Here is a 20,417-nt window from a genome sequence, read left to right as displayed (position 1 = left end):
CACCTGATAGGATTATAAAGAGAAGTGCATTCAGCCAAAAATGTAGAGCACAGCACCACTAACATCACAAAAATAATTCCTGGCTCTTGGCAGAGCCCATGGTAGTCAAAAGCTTCATTTTTTCAAACTTCAAAATAAATAATTGTGCAAAATTTCCCTCAGTACTTTCTTTTTCTTCAATAAAATACCAAAAATAGATATTCAAAAAAGAAGCATAAAAGTTTCAATCTTGAAGTCTTTTGGTGTTAGCATTTATTCATTTGCCAAAGGACCTTTCCCTCAGAGGAAGATAACTGGGATTTTATCACTTCCCATGTACATTGGCAGATTTTTTTTTTTAATTTTCTTTTTTTCTCTACACATGTACTACTTCCATTTTCATCACAAAACATTTACATCATCATATTGATTTTTTTAATCATCTTTAATGACTAACCATTGGACTCAGAGAAAGAAAAATCTTCAGAATGCTCTGTTACGAGGCTGGGTTTATTCTATAAATTTGTGTCAGGCCATAACAGAGCATTACATCTTTGTATGACATCTGTGTAAGGTTCCCTTTCCAAGGGAGTGTTGTAGCTGTTTCCTTCCATTTGGTAATATTGCTCCCATCTCATTTGTACTAAACTTCATCCATATGTTGTCAGAGAGATGTGGGATGACTGCTCTACTCCACTGTATATAATGCTAATAGGATGAAAGCATTGAAGGTGGCATCATTATCATGCGGATATATTACCTGTGGTTTATTTCCTGGGGAAGGGAAGAACAATATAAATATAGGAACTGAAATCTATTTACAGATTCCACAGTCAATTTAATCTGGCATAAATTAGCTCTGCCACAGAAAGGGGCTGCTTGTCACACAGCCATGGCTGCTTATCCCTGCCTTCTGTTTCTGCCAGCCCTGGAGCTCGGGAGGCAAATCCACATCAGGGAACTAATTCAGCTGAAAAATAATTTATTTTTTTTCCTTTTCCAAGCTGAGTTTTTCATTCAGATAAACTCCCTGCCCCATCTCATTCATGGCTGCACAAACAGCAATGACAGTGTGAGGGAGACAATACAAACAGATAACCCATGGTGTAAGACAGCCTGGGACTCACCCTTTTAGCAGCAGCAGCCATTTATCCTGTTTAAGCTGATCCTGGACCTGTGACATTAGTTATAATGGTGCCAGTCACTGTATGGATTCTCTCATTTTCCTCTATGTCACTTCCTCAAGTCAGTTAGTGGCTGATTCCAAATAAACCAATGTAAGCCACCCTTAGCCTGGAGTGAAGAAAAGCTGTTTGGGTTATTTATCCTGTTCATTCATATGTGGAAATGGAGAGGCAACAACAGCAACCTCCACATGATCCTATAGGAAATTCCTGGCAGTGATAAGAGCTGGATTAACTAGTGTCTGTTGAGAATAGTTCTGTGACACCATAAAAATCATTCCACCCAACTGTGCTGAAGTTCTGCAGTCTTCAGAAAGCAAGGGTAGCTGTCACAAATCCTTATAGCAAGCTGTAGACCACAAAACCAAATAAAAATCTCAGGCTGGCTAGTATTAGGTCTTTCCATCAAGTATTCTTAACATTTTATGAGTTAAAAGCATATTCTGAGAGGTCCCAGTCTAGATTGCCTAGGGTCTGCCCTTTCCTCAGAAAACTCTGTGTCACCCTGACTGAGAGGTTTTGTTCATAAAATTCTATATTTCCAATATTTCAATAAATGCCCCGGGGGGGGGGGGGGTGTTCATTGCTTTTCATTATTTTCCATAATGTTCTGCATAACTGATTTAACACTGCTCAGTGTGGTTAGAGATCTAGTCCTAACCCTAAGATGGAATTTTGGAACCTAAAGCTTTCTAGTCAGCAGATATCTTGGCTGCACTGACTATAGTTGAGCTAATCCAGAAGAGGCTTTCAGAACAGTTCCCAGAAATCTAAAGACATTCACGTTTTCTTCATCCTTGCTTCTGATTTTTCTAGTGTTCCAGTCCTTAGGCATCTGTTGATCCTGAAGTTTTAAGAAATACGGAATATTTACGCAGGAATACAGTTGGTATGAAAAAGTAATATACCAAAACAAAAAAAAAAGCATTATCCACACTTCATGTCTCAGTGTAGTGGTTCATTTGGGTGTCAGGAGAGTGCCACAGACCCACAGTTCCCTGGGTGAGTATGAGAAGAATTACGAGAACTAATAAAAAAATAACAAAAATAATAACAATAATAATAACAATAATAAAAATAATAACAATAATAAAAATTAAATAAAAATAATAAAAAATAAATAATAAAAAATGAGAACTAATAAAATAGCACCACATTTTCCTACCACACTTACCCGTAGAGGCTACTTGATCTGCTGTCAGAACTCACAGCGCTGAAGACCCCTAATTAATGTTTAGCCATCTCCTGTGTACACAGGGCTTGATTGAAATGCTCAGGACCAGCACTTCTGTTGGCTCCACTCTTATCTTACCCGAAGCTGATAAAGGGAGTGCTTCTACCCTTCCTGCAGCTCCTCACAGATCCCTGGGCAGAAGCAATCACTCTCTGGGAGATTCTGTCAACAACAAACAACAGCACTTTTCCGCAGTGTCACACCAATCTCACCTCGATATGCAGTCAGGCAGCAGCAGCATCCGAGCAATTTACTCTGCTCCCATTCCTATGCCGTGCCTGGATGGTGAGGTTACAGGGAGAAGGAAGAAACAAGGTATAAAAAGTGAGAAATGTTTACCAACTGCTTTACAGTTCCCCAGGTTGTTAGGTGGCTTCTGATCCTAAACAAATGGCACAGAGTGTGAAAATTGATCCGGTATTTCTTTGCCAGCATCCCTATTTTGAAAATTACCTCCAGTATAGGGATGGGAATTTGATACCCCAGAAAAGATCTCCATGAGAACTACAGTGACACTGCACTTTGTAAAAAACCCCCAAAACATTGTGTGATGTTTTTGTGTTTACTTATGTCTGTTTAATTTGTTTTCTACCTTCGATTTATGGAAAGGGGAAAAGCAACATGCTAAGTACTAAATGCCAACATTTCAACATTTGAATATTGTAACTTAAAGTGATACTACCAGTTAGACCAGACTAAAAATTAATATTTTGTTTCCTATATACTAACAAAAAATAAAAAAAGAACAATTGTAACTACAGCTGTTCTTTTTAAACTCTAAATACTGCCCCCATTATATAGTTAGAGAACTCAAATAAAAACAACAGTTATTTGGATTGTAAACATTTTCCAAAAGTAAGCACTTTTCATGTTTCGATAACACATACATGTTTAGTCAATACATGCAAAAATGACATCTCTTTTATTTGTATGAAGCGTTTTTCAGTCCTAATTCAGAACAGCGTCTGTTGTTACAAAAGTACTTTAAAATATGTGATAGGTTTCAAGCAAGCACCTAAACCTTAACTTAAACATTAGTTTAGAAGTCCTTGTCAATCACAGCTGGTGGAGGCACTCAGCATAATGGGGAGAGTAATCTATCTCTTCAAAATTTTTGCTGTTTAAGATAGGAAAACCAAAACCCCCTCCTGAATTAACATGTAATTTTTATGGTAACAACTTTTCTATTAAATATCTTACCCCCGAGCGTCTGCATAAAAGTTCTTCTAGTGCTAATTTAGCTGAATTGCCCACAAATTTACATCACAGACACTCAGTCCTGAAAGACATGGTATTTTAATACAAGTCTAGGACAAGAATAGCTTCACCTAAATTAGTTTAAATTAGTAACAAACATAAAACACACCATGAAACAAGATGCCATGAAGATAAAGAGTCAGCCTGTACCTACAAGAAAAAAGTTGAGCTTAGATCAGTTGGAGTCAACAGTTCTACCAGCACTGGCAATGTCTTATCCACCAAGTCTGATGTACCCCTGCAGAGTTTATTGAGTACCTCAGCCCTCTCTATATCCATTGTCACCAGTTCTCCTCTCTCATTTATCAGAGAGGGGGATATACTCTCATTGGCCTTTCTTTTTTGACCTGTGTACTTATGGAATCCCTATTTGTTATTCTTCATTTTCAAAGGGCCTTAGCTTTTCTGACTCCAACCCCACACAACCTGTCCTCTGCCCAGGTCACCTGTCCCTGCTTCTACCAGTTGTGCATTTTCTTCTCGCTCCTCAGTTTCAGGAGCAAATCTTTGCTTAGCCATGCTGGTTTCCAGGCTGTCTTGCTTGATTTCCTATGCTAAGAAAACTATGCCTTAAGCAGATGCCAGGTCTGGTCAGTTCCTCTGTTCCCAGTTTCCCCAGGGGGATCTCATCCACTGACTCTTCTAACAGCTGGAATTCATCCTTTCAAAGTCCAAGGTCCTGACTTTGCTCTTTACCAGGCCTCTGTTCCTTGAGATCATGAACTCAGTCAGGGTCCAGTCACCACAACCCAGGCTGCTCCAACCTTAACCCTTCTAATGAGCTCATTAAAATGAACACCAGATCCAGTAACACTTCTGGTTGGTTTGCCCAGTGCCTGGACCAGGGAGTTGTCCCAGATGCAGTCCAGGGAGCTCCTGGATTGCCTGCCAGCTGTCTATGCTGCTTTCCCAGGAGACATCCGTGTCATTCCATCAGGATGGGAGCTTGCAAGCACAATAATCCTGGAGCTGAAGCAAGAGGCCTCTTCAGCAGCTTCCCCTGATTAGACATCCTGCAGCAGACCCCAGCCACATGGTGTCTTTTGCTGGTCCTGTCCTTGATTTTTACCCACAGTCTCTCAACCTTCTTGTGGCTGTTTCTCAGAGGCAGCTCTTCACAATCCATCTGTTCCTTTACACAGAGTATTCCCCCACCCCTTCTTCCCAGCCTCTCTCTTCTGGAAATCTTACAGCCCTGGATTGCAGTGCTCCAGTTGTGTGTCCCACCATGTTTCCATGATAGCAGTTAGGTCATAGGTTTCTAATTGTACCATGGTTTCCATCTTCTCTTACTAGTTGCCCATGTTGCATGCAGTGGTGTAAGAGAATATGTCCTCAGAGCACGCTCCATCTGCTTCAGTGCCAAGAGGGTGACTTTAATTAGCACAGCTCTCTTTGTAAATTAAGCCAGCCTTTGTAGCAAATTGGATGAGAAACGATCACAGTTCAGATGGGGCAAATCTGACAAATGACAGCCACGGGGAGTCACAAAACAGGAGAAGGTCTGTAGTCAGTGTAGCCATTTCTTCAGTGGAGGTCTGATCTGTATGTCTGATGTGATCATGTATCTAGCCAAGATGTAACTTGTACTAGCTTCGTTTGCACTGGCACAGTGAAAGCATCCCTTCTTCACATGTCCTTCCCTCCCACCAAAAAAAACCAAAACAAGCTGTATTGCTGTGGTTCCCTGTCACAACTTAAGTACAGGCCACATGCACTTTGGGGTACGGGCCATCTGAGAAAAGGCTGCCCAGAGCTGCTCTTTTAGCACTGCCCAGAGGCAGGTCCTTTTGCTGATGCCACTGAGTCATAGTAAAGTCGTGTGAGTGGTCTTAGCCCATTGCAGTGCACATGATAAATCAAATGTAGGTATCTGCTGATACTGCATGAACTCAGACTAGGAATACTTAGGCTAGGAATACTCACTCATGGATCTAATTTTACTAACAGTAAAAAAAGTTTCAAAAAACGTCTCAGAAGGTTATTAACAGCTCATGTGAGACAGCAACCTTCTGTCAAGAACCTCATATTGCTTTTTGTAGTACCAGGCTCTAAGGATCTGTGCTGCAAAGTGGTACAATCTCATAAAGCAGGCCCCTGGTGGAAAACCCTGGCAAAGACAAGGCACATAGGTAGAGCTGGGCCTTTTAACCTTCATTATATATACCTGCTGCAGTTTCTTATACTATATACATTATATATACCTACTGCAGTTCTGCAGAACAGTGGTTTTTCTGTTTTGGTTGGGAGTTTTGTTGTTTTTTTTTTCCCCAGGCAGTATGAGGCAGCTCAAAGTCTTTTATGTCAAGAAATAAGCTGGAGCTGAGTCCTTCCTGCTTTGGGCTGTTCGTTGTGCTCACGGGCACTTAACTCTGCCCCCACCCAGCAGTGGATGCCCCCACTTTGCTCCACCCTCCAGGGGCTGGCCGGGGAGTCCCAGCTCGCCGGGATGGTCCGTCCCTGCCCGCCAGGACCGCGGTGAGGGCTCAGCTGCGGACTGTGCCCTTGGGACTCCTGGTGTGAGCTGGATAGCAAGAGAAAAGTTTCCTCCGTCCCGCTTTCTCCGTCTCCTGTTGCCGTGTATGGTGTGAGGACAGCCTGCAGGAGGGGGCTCAGGACACCTTCCTCCTGCCGAAGCTTTCCCGGAGGACCTCGAGGGAATTTCAAGCTGTAGGAAAATGTACTGTGAAAATCACGTTAGGTAAGTTCACCCCGAGCTGCCGGGGGACCTTCTCCAGCCAGGGATGCTTTTTCCTTTAGTCTTTGAAAAGTTCGCGCACCCACCTTCGTTTTAGTGTTTGTCTTGTTGGCACGTATTTATTTCAGTTCATCGGGGGTTTTTTGCAGAGTTCTGTTCACTGTGACGCTGGTCTGGCAGGCCGTTCATTTAGGAAAAGGTAAGGGAAGCTTCGTGTTTCTCACTGCCCCGTCGTGTTCCTCTTGCACATTTAGCCTGTGTATTTCTTTATTAAAAGAAATTCCCTTCCATATTTGCACTTCTTGTCAAGGCCGTGGTAAAGAAGAAAGTGAAGAAGATGTGAAAAGTCTCAATGCCACAGCTCAAAAGCAGCACCCCAAGAACGAAGGGATTTTTATAAATGCACTCAATGACATGAATCAGAGTTATGAAAGCAGAAAGCAACAGAGTTCCAGGTCATTGGTACCTTTCACTGGAATTACAGAGAGTAGGTAACATTATTTATGTAAACAATCCGCAAAATTACTTTTTATAAAACTGTTGTCCTAGAATTTTCCAGCCTGTTGGTTTTCCATGGTCACTCAGGAAATGGTGATAAAAATTTAAGGTAGAACTGAGGACTTCTCACTTGCAAAATGTGCTAATGAAAAGGGAATGATACTAAGAATCACTTGCATAGACAAAAGTATCTGAAATTTCGTAACATTCTGTTCATTTGTTCAAATTAACTAGAATTCATGATAATAAAAAAGTTACTTTAAAAAAAAAAGTTTGAGCTGCATGAAAGCAACAGTACTAACAGGGGGGGAAAATGTAGTCGGTTTCCTCCCACATATATTAAGTTTTATACTGGTGCTCAATCCCAGGAGTCTGAGAAAGGCTGAAGGGAGAGTTCCCCCCTCCTCTCAAAATTAAATAACAAAGCATCCTTTATTCAAAAATAAGCATCGCTTTCCAGTAACTGCCTCATTTCTTAGTGTGATTGAAACCTCTGTCTGTCAAAGTGAAATATTTCACCCGAGTACATGGTGCTGCTACAGGATTGCCAGGCGTTGCTCCTTCACCATCCTGTAATCCCTGGTAGTTTGTTTCTAATCCTTAACTAAACAAACTGGGTTTAGCTGAACAAACACTCCTAACAGGCATATAATTTTATTGTCTCTAAAAACAATAAAACCAGATATCCTTTGGCTACTTTGGCAACTGGAGAGACCTGAGGTGGAAAAGCGAGGAAAAGGTGAGGTTCAGAGCCCCTGAGATGCTTGTTTACATTTGTAATATTGTCTTGCAGGTAAAAAACTGAGCAGACACTGCTGCCAAAACGGAGGGACCTGTATCTTAGGGACTTTCTGTGCCTGCCTAAAGCATTTCACTGGCAGATACTGCGAACACGACGAGCGGCAAAGGTAAAAAAAAAAAAATCAGACCAAAATGGGAGGAAAAGTGAACGAGATGCTCTGGATGGTTGTTTTTGGGATCAGGCATGTACCAAATGTCTCCCTTGTCGTTGGCAGCAACTGCGGCAGCATCGCCCACGGCGTCTGGGTGCTGAAGGGCTGCTGGTTGTGCCGCTGCGGCTACGGGACCCTGAATTGCCTGTCGGAAATAATGCGGGATAACTGCGGTAAGAAATGGCATCAAATCAAGCATTTTTGTCCCATGGGTGATAGAATTGCCTTCTGCAAGGATGAGGCACTCGGAGGATGCTGTGTGTGCTCTGTTCAGACTTCTACAGTGGGCTTCTTTGCTTCAGAGAGTGCATTAGTGAAGCAGTGAACAGCACCGCTGTCGCCTGCATAGTGCATCACGTTAAATACTTCCAGATCTTTATAATTCTGTGCAGTAGGAAACTTTCTGCCGCTCTAATTGAAAATTACAGAGATTAAATATTTCTCCACTCTGCAAAATCTGCACATCTACGGCTTCTCATTTAACCACATCCAAGCATACAAAATATGTTTCTTAGATAAGGAAAGAGAAAAAAAACAGTAGTGTTAAACTGGTGTGGTGTAAGTAAAAACCGTATTAGATTAGAGAAACAAGTTGTGAAAACTTTCATGTTCTCACAAAAACTACTTAAAACATAGAATTATCAATCATAAATTACAAAACTAGTCTGAACCTTATTTTAAGATCTGTATCTTCATAATGTTCATATACAGAGTTCTAAGACAGAGCACACTTTACACAAAAAAAACATGTAGCCATGTCCTGATCAGTGTAAAGTAGTGCCATCCAGTCTCCTGAAAACCGCTGTATTTGTCTTTGTACATCAGCCTGTGAAAATCCTCGAATAAACGGATGAATATTTTTCAATCAGCTAGAATAAAGATTTAAAGATTTGCTTTAACGGGTATTATTTTCCATGGAGAACTGGTTACTTTGATCCAGATTGTTTTCAATACTCTTGAGATGACTAATGAGGGTTTAACAATATTTCCACTTCCGTGGCAAAATCAGTGCGAAATATTCTTGCCCTTTCCACCCATCATGTCTTAATCCCATCTTGTGCTTTCCTTCAGTTGTGCCAATATCACTGGTTAGCAGGGTGAGAAAACAACAGACCTAAAGAGTTTCAAGATTCAGTTGCACCCCGATGAACTGGCAGCCTCTTATTTCCTGACCAGATTCCTACCTGAGTAGCAGTGTCTTGTACCTATTACTCCTGAGTTATGCCACCAACTCAAATGTAAATGCAAATTTTAAAATATCGGGTGACATTCCTATCCTTGCAACCCCAGACAAAAACAAAAACACAAAAAAAAAACAAAAATTAAAACCCACCACCAGAACCACTTTTTCCTTGAGATTGTCTATACTGAGCAATTACATGTAGCACACAGCTCGCTCATTAAACTCTTCGGAAGAATTAAATGCTTGGGTGTTCACCTTTGAATCAGCCCTATTGTTTGCCATTAAAGGAGCAAAAGACATAATGGGCCTCCCCACGCTCAGTAAAAGCAGTCTGCTGCTTACTGCTCTTGAGCTTAGCTTAAAGAAGATAATGAAAGGTGTCAGTGAAGAATCCTCTGAGCAGCAATTCGGTGGCTTTCACGTAAAGGAGGGTCTGGCTTTCTGCTTGTGCTGCAAGTGAAGTCCCCTCCTGTTAAAGGAAAGGTTAAAAGCTGACATTCAGGCTTGAGTGCATACCTCTTGTGAAGTTCTTCCTCTTGCTTTTGCTTGGTATTTACTTTTGATTATTCTGAGATTAATGCCTGCAAGAGCTGATAAATGCTATCAGTTGCTCCTCAAAGGATCACTGATGGGACATCTATTTACATCTCTCTCCTGAGAATAGTCCCTTTGATTGGCTTTAACAGCTGATACCTTTAACTTAAGTACCTGTGAGATGTCAGAGGACTTTTCAAGTATGTTGAAAGTCTTTTGTTTTCAAATTTACATATTTATTTATTAACTATCTTATTTTCTCGCTTTTTTTTCCCCCCCAGAACTGAAATCAGAAAAGGAGGAAATTACCAGACTGTATTCTAATGGGTTAAGATTACAGCAAACAGTGTTTGCAGTCGCTTGCCTGCTCACCATCCTTCTGGAGTTCTGCTGCTGGCAGTTGTGAAACTGGACAAGGGGATATATATGAGGGTTGATGTAACCCTCACCATGAATCATACAATTTTCTTTTTCTATGAGCTACAGAAGACTCTTCTACTACATGTTGGAGACATATTAAGATATATTAATTCATGCTGAAATGCTTGGATTATTAGGAATTCAGATTATATAAATATGAAGTATTTATTATTATATTATTATATTATTACTGCTATCGATGTCTGATTCTAATGATTCTTTATTTCTAAAATACTCTTCTTCCAGTGGAAGCAAACACCCCTTCAATGTTCTATGCCTTAAGTATTGTAACTTATAGTAATTTCTTTTATACACAGTACAAGTATTTTAACAAATAAAGCTGATTTCATTCCTGAAAAGCCTTATGTTTAGCTTTACTTAAACTTGAAAACTTGCCTGCCATTTGTCATTCTATTGTATCCTGTAAGAAAAGGGCAGGGTGGAACAAACCATCAGAAATTTAAAGAGATAAAGAGGGTTTTAAGCATAGATATCTTAAAAACCCTAATATGGAGAAGAACTGTAAAGGTTACATAGTCTTTCAGGTTTTATTAATTTATTATAACTTAATTGTACATATGCACAACCTTAGGCAGGAATCATGTAGCTGATGGTTATTTGTCTTTTGGGGATTTGTTTTATTTCACACCCTAGAAATATCAGCTCCTCTTTTCTTTTTCAAAAGGACAGCAAAAGTTCAATGTATTTAATTCTCAAAATTTTTAATTGATTTATTGGGTGCCACAAATCAAGACGTTCCAGTTGTTAAGCAAAGAACAACATAATCACCAACAAACGACATAATATTGTGGCTATCTTTCAATCTGTGACTACTCAGAAACAGGCTTTTACAGGGATTCATTGTGTAAAAACATACTCATGATAAATATTGCAAAGGATTCAGACTGCTCTTTTCCACACCCTAGATTTGAGCTGAAAGAGGAGGCTTTTGACTCTTCACACAGGATACACTGCGTTATTATTTCCCTCAGACTGGTCTGTACCTGCATGCCTGTGTTTCCAGGGACCAGCTTAGGATAATTAAATATCAAAGAGAACAGCTGGAGGAAAATAGTCGTGCCTTTATTTGTCAGATGTTGAAATTTCAGGAATGCCATTGTGAAAACATCTTGGCTTGCCGTGAAGGGTACCTGAGAAGCTGTAGGCAATACAGCTTGTAATGTGCTTCAAATTGTCTTTACTTTTCCAAGGAAAGCAGCAAGATATGTGGAAAATACATACTGCAGGAAAAATCTGAAGTATATGCTTATTTTTTATTCTTATGTGATAAATACACATAGCCACTAAAGACTGCAATTAACAAAAGGAAAGAGTGTTTTAATACAGATTTTACAGCAGAACAGCTATTTCTGTTGCAATAACACCCACAGTAGATTTAATCTGGAGAAGCTGGTCTGGAATAACTCCTTATGTAGATGCGCCTGTGTGTCTGCAACAGGCACCTTGATGGAGCTATTTATTGTTGGGTCAGCCTTTCTTGCAGAATTAGAGCAATTGAAAAGTCTAGAAAAGCAACATTTTCCTGCTGCACCAAAACATCAGCCTAGGGCATCAAATTGGATGCAGCACAGCTCAGCTCCTGCAGTTGCAAAACACTGTATGGGGAACTTGGATGGCTAAGTAATTCTAATTATACTAGTGCAGATTACTATGGACTCTGAATCCTAAATTCTGAAAAATTTCTCAAGAAGTAGTGACAGAAGGTTTTCTCTTGCTTGTTTTCAAAAGAACAGTTCCTTTTCTTCCTGTCCTATGCCATTGCATTCTGTTACTGGAAAAATCTGAAAATTACTGCTTCAGGAAGGTTTTATATCAACCAAGCCATGGCAAAATATTCCCCCAGGGATGGTTAGTTGTGGTCTTTGTGTCAGAGCTCTGGAAGCTGTGAGAGTGCAGAATGAAGCACAGGGTCTACTGTCCTTGCACATTTTGTCCTTGCACATTTTGCAGCAGAGGCAGCCGCAGGAGCTGAGTTTGAGGAGAAACAGATATCTCCTTAAGTTAGAGAAAAACAAGAAGGAGAAAAAAAGAAACCACATTCAGAAGCAGTCCCATGCATAGTCTTGTTTGCAAATAAAAATGTAACTAAGAGGGAGGAAAAGAGAAAGAAGTGAGAACAAAGGAAAGCACACAGTCACAATCTTTGCTTAGGTTAAAACTGTCTCTGCTTTTATCTGTCTCCAGCTGTTTGCAAGAACAGATAAAAGAGAGCATTATTTTCCTCCCCAGCTACCATCTAGGCCTGGCCAACCTTCTTAACACTGCAATTACGGGCCCTTTGCCGAGGTTTGTTTATAGCAAACAGCAATGCTTGCTCTCCAGCCTCATGCCAAATCCCAGGCCACTCTGTCAAACATGGCACGTCCCAGCAAAGTAGACATCTGTTGCCACAGGTTCATGCATGTGCCCTCTCCACATGCAGCCACGTTTGGGCAGGGGGAAGACCCTCAAAGAGAAATATTTATCAGATGATCCACTGGCCCCAGAGCATTCATTAGACCTTTGGCTGCTCACAGTTGACTCCAGAACTACAACAAATGGTGCAATTGCTCCAGGCTTCACCACTCCAGGGGCATCCCACAGCTGATAAGGACCCAGACTGGGGAGCAGTGTGCTGGAGGGGCTCCCTTCTCCATGACCAAGAGCTCCTGGAGCTGGAGCTCTGCTGCCAAGCACAGGTCCCCAGGGGGATTCTGCCATCTGCCCATTTAAAGGAAGTGATTTGCTTTGCCCAAAGGCCACGAAGCGCACCAAGGTTTCCTCATACAGACCTGGAAAGCTAAACTTGCAGGTACCAGATGCTGAGAAAGTGTCACTCATCTGTCTCTTTGAGTTTATCTCCCAGGGTGACTTTTACTCCTGGCAAGGAGATATGGATTTCTGTTGCCCCTGGGAAGTGCTAATGGTACCCACAGGTGCCAGTAGCCTTCCCTAGTCTAGTTAAAAAGGCCTATTTTTCCCAGCCATCCAAAAGAGAATTAGAAGTAATTCCCAGAATGGTTTATCCAGAGTTGTTTGGCGGTTTTTTTGTTTTCTTTTTTAATTGGCATATGTGAGATGGCAAGGTTTACCCCCACATATTTCACTACTAAACTTTCATTTACTCTAACAGTGTGTCAGCATGCTATATGGCTAGATCATTACACCCACCAGTTTCACATCATGATCAAACAACAACTTTATATTTTATCTTCCGTCTATTGGAAGGGTGATATAATACAGCAGGCTGGCTCATGTACTGAGTAGCCCTGTGAATCACAGAATCAAAGATTCATAGAATATCCTGAGCTGAGAAGTACCCATAAGGATCATCAAGTCTGACTCCTGTAGCCACACAGGGGAACCTGAAAGTTAAACCATATATTTAAGAGCATTGTCCAAGGTTACAGGTGTATGTCTTGTGGAGGTCTACCTAGACACCCTGCAATCATCACCTGTAATTCACTTTCTGCCTCACCTTTTACATCATGGTCATGTATAACTCTGGTAGAATTAATGACAACCCAGCAGCTCTATACTTGCACTCTACAAAATTACCCCAGCGTTGTGAGTTACTCTTTGTGATTGTAAAGCACATTCTTGGGCAGAGAAGATATTAAAACATGTAATTCCCCCCACATTTGGCTGATTGACCTTGTCCTTGGCTGTTGCTGCTGTCAGGGTGACTTCTTGATAAGGGCGTGAAGCTGCCATATGCAACTGGAATAAAACCAGATGCCTAATGCATGTTGGGCCTAGCATTTGTCTTCAGGTACATGCTGGCACAGCAATAGCTTTCATTAGCAGCTGTCTTCATCTTCTGCAGCCCAACCACATCTTTTCAAAACCACAATTTATAATCCAGCCTGTGAGGCTTCAGTTCAGATATTATTTGCTTGCTGATGTTTGGATGAAATGCTGGTGCTGTACTACCAGCATTTCACATACTTCACATGTCCACATATTTCTGTGGACAGAAGCACTGGTAAAGGCTCAAAAACAAGCACTCAGAAAGGCATTGGCATTGCAGTCATAGTTAGAGAAAGCACACGTTCCAGCTGAGCCTCCAGCAGCTGGTTCCATGGACTCAGGTCTCCTTCTCTGCCAGCTGAGATAACTCTGAGCTTCAGGTGTTGCCTGGGGCAGAGCTGGTCACCTCTCACCAGGCACAGAGGTTTGTGAGCAGAAATAGGCACACAGCCTGCCCTGCTTCAAATCACAAGACTGGGTTTGGCAGGACTGTGAGAGACATTTTCAACCCATCCATCAAGAGTTTTCTGTCACTGGACAGCACAACAGTGCTGAACATCAGCTTCCTTTACAGGACTGGCACATAACATCCTGCATCTCTTACCAACAATGTGTTCTTTTGCCTCTTGTCTGCAATATGATATCTGCCACTAAACAGAAAGCTTCATATGACTTATAGTACTTATAAATCATTGCAAAAGTTTTTAAATAATAAGAATTATTAATAAGAATAAAAAAGAAATAAATCATATTTCTTATTTATAATAAAACAATAAGAAAGAAATAATATATTTATATTATAATAAATATATAAATTTAATAATAAGAAGAAAAATAAGAAAATAATAAGAAAAAATAAGAAAAAAATAAGTTATATAGGCCAAAGAAACAGACAGTTCTGTCTCCTGTACTGTCATAAAATCTCTAGTCCAAGCCTAGAAAGTTCTGTGGGGAAAGTTGTGCTTCTTGTTTTCATATCAACAAGATTATAAAAAAAGTATGAAAAGGAGTACCATGAAAAAATTAATTAAAGATGAAGAAGTGATACAATGCTGGAAAACCAATCTTTGCAAGAGCATCTTTAAGTAGAACAAGCAGAGAGTCAGCAACAAAAAGAATAGGTGTCAAAGGTCCTTCCCACCTGACTTTGTACATGAACTCTTCTAAGGACTTTTGGACCGAAAGCTTTAAAAAAAGAAGGAAGATTAACAGACTTGGCAAGTCCCATGCTTCCACATTAGCCTTGTTCTTTCAGTCTCTACATTTTATTCCCTCACCTCAAGCCTGTATAATACAGCACCAAAGCTGCTTCTTGAACAGGGAGGAAATCCCTGCTGGAAAACAAAGTCCCAGTATACATATTAATTAGCTTTGAAGGTACGTTATAGACACCATGTGATGTTAAAATGAACTGAGCTCTGTTTTCCTGTCTGCTCTGCTGCTGTTGGTTTGTCAGACTAAGTCAATAACAGCTATGATAGGTTATGTTTTGGTAACATAGTTGGAATTTCTTATTGCCTCCAAACATTGCTCTTTAGGGGAAACAAGAAATACAGAAGCATGCTTCCTGCTCTGTGTCTCTGCCTTCCCCTGTGCTTCACAGAGGCTTCTTCACAGAACCCCAGCACTTGTCTGTGTGGACATGTGAGAAGCAATTCTGTGGGAAAAAAAAGACTTGTGGAGAAACAATGTGCAGCACAACATCTCCAGCAGTGTGATAGCACACAACAAAAGCCAATCAAGTACATTCCTATGCTGTGTTCTCCTTTTATCTGAGCACATATGACATACCTGTCATTAGCTGTGCTAACCAAAAACAACTGGAGAAGTTCAGCAGTGCTGGAATATTCGTAGACCAAACTCCAGTCCAGCAACTGGAACAGGGAATCACCTATGCAGGTAAAACTATGTATGAAATGTGAATTCCAGGAGCCAAGAATATACCTAGTGTTGCAACTCTCTGAAGTAGTTTGAGTTGATAACGAGACCACAAAGGCATTTGTCTACTGTGCCCTTTGTGCCTGTATCAGACACAGCCATGCAGGTCCACTCACTTACCCATCCAAAACTTTCTTTTCTGATTCTACTGGCCTAGTTTCCAGATAGCCCATCTTTGCTGACAGAGGGATGTAGCAGAGACATGCAGCAAAGGTGAAGGAGAGCCCACAGTGAGACAAAAAAACTAGTTACACAGTCACTGCTTTAATGTTAATGGCTTTAATTAGTTAGAAAGATTGTGGGTTATCTGATCCTGAAATGCAGAGGCAATGGGAAAAATTAAATGCCAATGGGCAGAAAATTTGCTTGTGACTTTCCATTACAGTGTCTAAGCAGTACAACATCCCATGGGAACAAGAGAAAAAGTTAATTATTTACTTGGCAGTAATGACACCATTAATGGAATATTAGACAGCATTTTGTCACGTTCAATTCACAACGGATATTGAAATTTGTAGAATTTTCAGGAAAAAAGATATAGGTGTCATTTAAGATATGAAAATATACACTACAGTGAAAAGCACAGCAGATTCAGTTCATTATGAAAGCAAGAATTATGAGTAACTCGTTCCCCCAGAGGGTCACATGGGAAGATACTCAGCCCCATAACTGTGTCAAACTGACAGAGCTATTTTGACTGTTTACACAGAAGTAACCCAATGAAGCCACTGTAACTTTCACCAGGAAACACACCATTCATCACTAGTGGTTAGAATTTAGATTCATCCAGTATTTGCAGAGAGACTGCTGAGAAGGAGACTAAAAGTCTACCAAGCCAAGAACTGGCACTGTATTGTGCATATTGGTGTGTGCATGTGTGTGTCCAGCAAGTGAAGGCAATTCTGAAGCAGGCTGTGAAGCCACAACCACTGAAGGTTCCACAAGTGGAGAAAGAGAAATACCAAAGAAATAGAGTGAAGAAGATGAGACATTATTTGCAAGCTTTGCATTGATTCATTGCAAACAATAACATGAAAAGTCACTAGCATGAATTGCAACCAACATCACTGTGTTAACATGCAGATGTATTATTGGTAGTGTGCAGCTTGTATTGTGCCTACAAGCCCTGACCAAGACTGAGGTTTTGCTGTGGTAGGCACTGTACAAGTGCATAGGAAGAATGAACTGCCCTCAGCAGCTGGTGGATTATTTTCTGACAGCTAACAAAGTATCTGCCACCACAGAGTCCGGCTCCATACTCTGAAGCAAAACCCTCGGTGTGCACACACTCCTTCCTCAGTCATGTTTTTATCTGTCTTGTTGGTTTTGTGGTTTATTTTCCATCTCCTCTGCACTGCTCCTGGATCACACCACCAGCACAGGCGCCACTCACCAGGAGATGGCATCATCAGAAGATAATAACACTGACTCTTAAACTTTGCAGTCAGATACAAGTGTGAGACTGAACACAGCACTAATGAATGCCTGAGCCTCACAGGACTGATAAAACCTGACATTCCCAAGGCAAACCACAGCAAGGATTTGAATGCAAGGTGTGAATTTTTTAAACCTAATTTTCAAAAGATGAAGCTGCTATTATCTGCTGCTTTGGCTGCTAACTGTGTAACTCCCTTTGTGTACTAAGGCTGCACATATTGTCCACACTTAGCAAAGACTGTCCTTATAGTTACTGTGGAATCAATGAGAGAGAGTTTTTTGGAGGCAATTAGGAGAAAGAAAAATCCTGAGCTGGTAAAAGGAGCATACAATTACAGAAATGTTATCACAGAACTAAAGTTATGGGCAATAACATTTTTTTTTTCAAGTGACTTTCATATCACCATTCTACTCATGCTAAATCAAACTTGCAGTGAGTGTATAAGCTCGATCTGATCTAGTGCATGGATGAGTACTGATTCTTGTATCACTGTGCAAAGACTTAGAGACAGTGAAATAATTACCTTTAATCTTACTGTTCTATCAAAGAGACCAAGGAACCCACTTGCTGGGTTAAGTGTGTCAGAAAGACAAATTATACCAACCGTGTGTGCATGGATTCTGAGGTGTCGAATACTAATTTTAAAGGAATTTTATCAGATAGCCAGATGAAAAGAAGTAACAGGGACCTGTTACTTTTCAAGAGTATATGCTTTGCCTGACTGCTGGCAATTAAAGTTTGACAGCTTGTCAAGATAAACATTTAAAATAGGCTTGAAAATATTTGTTTGCAAAAATCACTATTTCATGTAAATATTCAGATCTTGAAACATTTTATAGAGCAGAGGTAGAAAAAAAGACTATTGTATTTTGATAATATCTTTTGGAGACACCATAAATAAGCACAGGATGATAGGTTAATTAAAGCACTTCACAGAGCTCAGCCTTATAGATGGATGATAAGGAGGAAAATGTGTCAGTGCGTGAAATAACATTCCCAAGAGATAAATTAGTTATCTCCTGCATATATTGTTTTTTCTTAACACACTCATGCACTGACCTTGATATTCTACATATGTGATTATCTTAGCTACAATAAAAATATTTCTTTAATAACTCAAACTAAATTGATTCAGGAGCTGTCATACATGCTACCTGGTCTCCTTTACTGTATCTTTTTTTCCTGAATACTGGTGAGAATTACTGCTAGGCAAACTAGAGGGTTGCTTTAACCTTATAAAAAGCTGAGTAAACAGCCCTACCTGTGATAACATTCTCAGGAATTAAGAGTAAAATGAGACTAGTATTTTAGTTATGCCAGTGTACCCCATATCACAGAAACATTAAGGTCAGGAAAAACTGTGTGGTGCTCTGGGCAGTTAACTGCTTTCTTTTAATGAGTTGAGGAAAAGTCTGTGCTGGATGCCCATTTTCCATCTTCATACAATATCCTTAAGGGCACAGCTAAGCTAATATCACACCCATGCACCCATTAAACAGAAGACAGCAAAAACCCCACAGGTTTTTACCTCTTCAGACAAGAATCTTCCATGTATTGGTATAATGCTGTCTCATTACCTATTTGTTCTCTCCCTGCCAAAACCTCCCTGCAAACCCATAGGCATTCCACAAGTGCTACCCCTTCATTTCCAAACAGCACAGTCAACTCACCTTCATTCTTGATAAGTAAAAGTGTTTTCTGCCCAAAATGCTTTCAGCTGGCACATGGACCTGACACACACTCATAGACCTGTGGAGGATAACCTCCTACAGGGTCTGCCCTCTACTACAAATTCAGATTGAACCCAAAAGACCCAAGATCTGATTTCTACCTCTTCTGTAAAGAAAAGGCATGAAGAAGAGCTGAGGGAGGTGGATTTCAGGAACATCCTGAAGATAAGGCAGGCAAAGATCAGCTTTGAGAGCCAGCTGATCAAAAAACAAATCTGAGTAACTTTTAAGGGCAGATTTAAGGATCAGTTTAGGAAAGAAAAAATGCAGGAGCAATATCATACTTCAGAGCCTGGTAAATACTACTCACCATCCTTAATCCAGTCAACAGAAACATAACATAACAGGAAGAATTTTTTAGTTATGGCTGAAACTTGCAACAGATGATTCTATAGATAGTGGGTAGGACTTAATTTTGGCTGAAGGGTCTGTGCTTCTCCATAGACTGGCTTGCAGCACATTTCCTTGGTCCTCTTCCTATTCTCTACTGGCATTTTTGTTTCAGGTAGGAATGACAACCCAGAATCCATGACTAATATGTTTTTAATCGTTTTTGCAGTTACTTGGTTAAAAAAATCACCCCGAATTTCTCCAGCATAAATGGTTGTACAGTGACCAGAAGCCTGGAAATTCATTCCAGAAGATCAGTCTGTAAAGGAGAGGCTGGTTTCTTTATAGTATGTGGTGAAATCCTGAAGCATCCTTCTTGTTGTTTAGTGAGGTTTGAGAGTGCTGAGATATGTACAAAACACAATGGAGCATATAATGGGTACAGATGTGAAGTCACAGGGTGTAGGGACTGTGTTACTTGAAGGAGTCATTAACATAAGTGTTAGATTTGAACATTTTTTATTACCTTATGTGTTTTGCCTTGGTCCATGCAGTCTCCTAATGCAGCTAGTTAGGGGAACAGTTCAAGGACACAGCCTCACACTGCTGTTTGTAGATAACTTCAGCACCAGCTCATGACAAAACCATGGCAGAAAAGAAGGAAATGGTCATATAGGAGTAGTAACTTCCAGGAACATAATAGGAGCTCAACCAAATTCCCCAAAGGGCTCCATGTCCTTGAAAATAAGTGGTCAACTCCCTCATAGCCTTAAAAAAAAAATCATTTTAGTGGCAGGACTGCTGAAAGACACCTCCAAAGGATGAACGTAAACAAGATCTATTTTTGTGATGAGAATCACAAATGTCTGTCAACTGCCTACACGAGGTTGTGAATATGAAGTCAAATAAATGGGGGAGTTACAAGGGATTCCAGCTTGCCAAGGTCAGAGGAAGCATTGGTACTGATTTCATGGGGCTCACATTATATTGAAGGAGGTTACTATTTCAGGCTTATTTCTTTTATAGGGCCACTGATTTACGTAGTTACCTTGACACTAGCATGTAAGAGGGATGTTTTGCTCTCTCTGCATCAACAGTCTCCTTTGTCCATGTGGCTTTTCATTTTCAGAGCTGCTAAGTACTCATCAAAGTGTGTTCTGGTTGCTGACCCCAAGGTCCCAAGAATATCTACATGGCTTGTGGCACAGTTTGAAAAAAGAGCAGAGGCAACAGGAGGACAACCCACTTAAAGAGTTCTCAGATATTTCCACACTTTCGTGTCTTCACCCTA

At 40.5% G+C, this 20,417-nt stretch overlaps 1 protein-coding gene across 2 annotated transcripts; it reads left to right on the top strand.

Annotated features, from left to right (window-relative positions):
* Positions 1 to 6,105: 6,105 nt before the first annotated feature.
* On the top strand, positions 6,106 to 10,277 carry LOC108500336 (cryptic protein-like). Of its 2 annotated transcripts, XM_017821129.1 has the most exons (6): positions 6,106 to 6,355; positions 6,502 to 6,551; positions 6,663 to 6,839; positions 7,644 to 7,758; positions 7,867 to 7,976; positions 9,802 to 10,277. In XM_017821129.1, the coding sequence occupies exons 1-6, from the start codon at positions 6,333 to 6,335 to the stop codon at positions 9,924 to 9,926; spliced, it is 600 nt and encodes a 199-aa protein (XP_017676618.1). In that variant the 5' UTR covers positions 6,106 to 6,332; the 3' UTR covers positions 9,927 to 10,277. The 2 variants fall into 2 exon arrangements, with proteins under 2 accessions (XP_017676618.1, XP_017676619.1); XM_017821130.1 differs by lacking the exon at positions 6,663 to 6,839 and having other exon boundaries at positions 6,235 to 6,355.
* The last annotated feature ends 10,140 nt before the right edge of the window (positions 10,278 to 20,417 follow it).

The sequence above is a fragment of the Lepidothrix coronata genome, unplaced genomic scaffold, assembly GCF_001604755.1.
Source record: "Lepidothrix coronata isolate B3197 unplaced genomic scaffold, Lepidothrix_coronata-1.0 Scaffold89, whole genome shotgun sequence".
Classification (NCBI taxonomy): Eukaryota; Metazoa; Chordata; class Aves; order Passeriformes; family Pipridae; genus Lepidothrix; species Lepidothrix coronata.
This window is presented reverse-complemented; position numbering and strand designations above follow the sequence as displayed.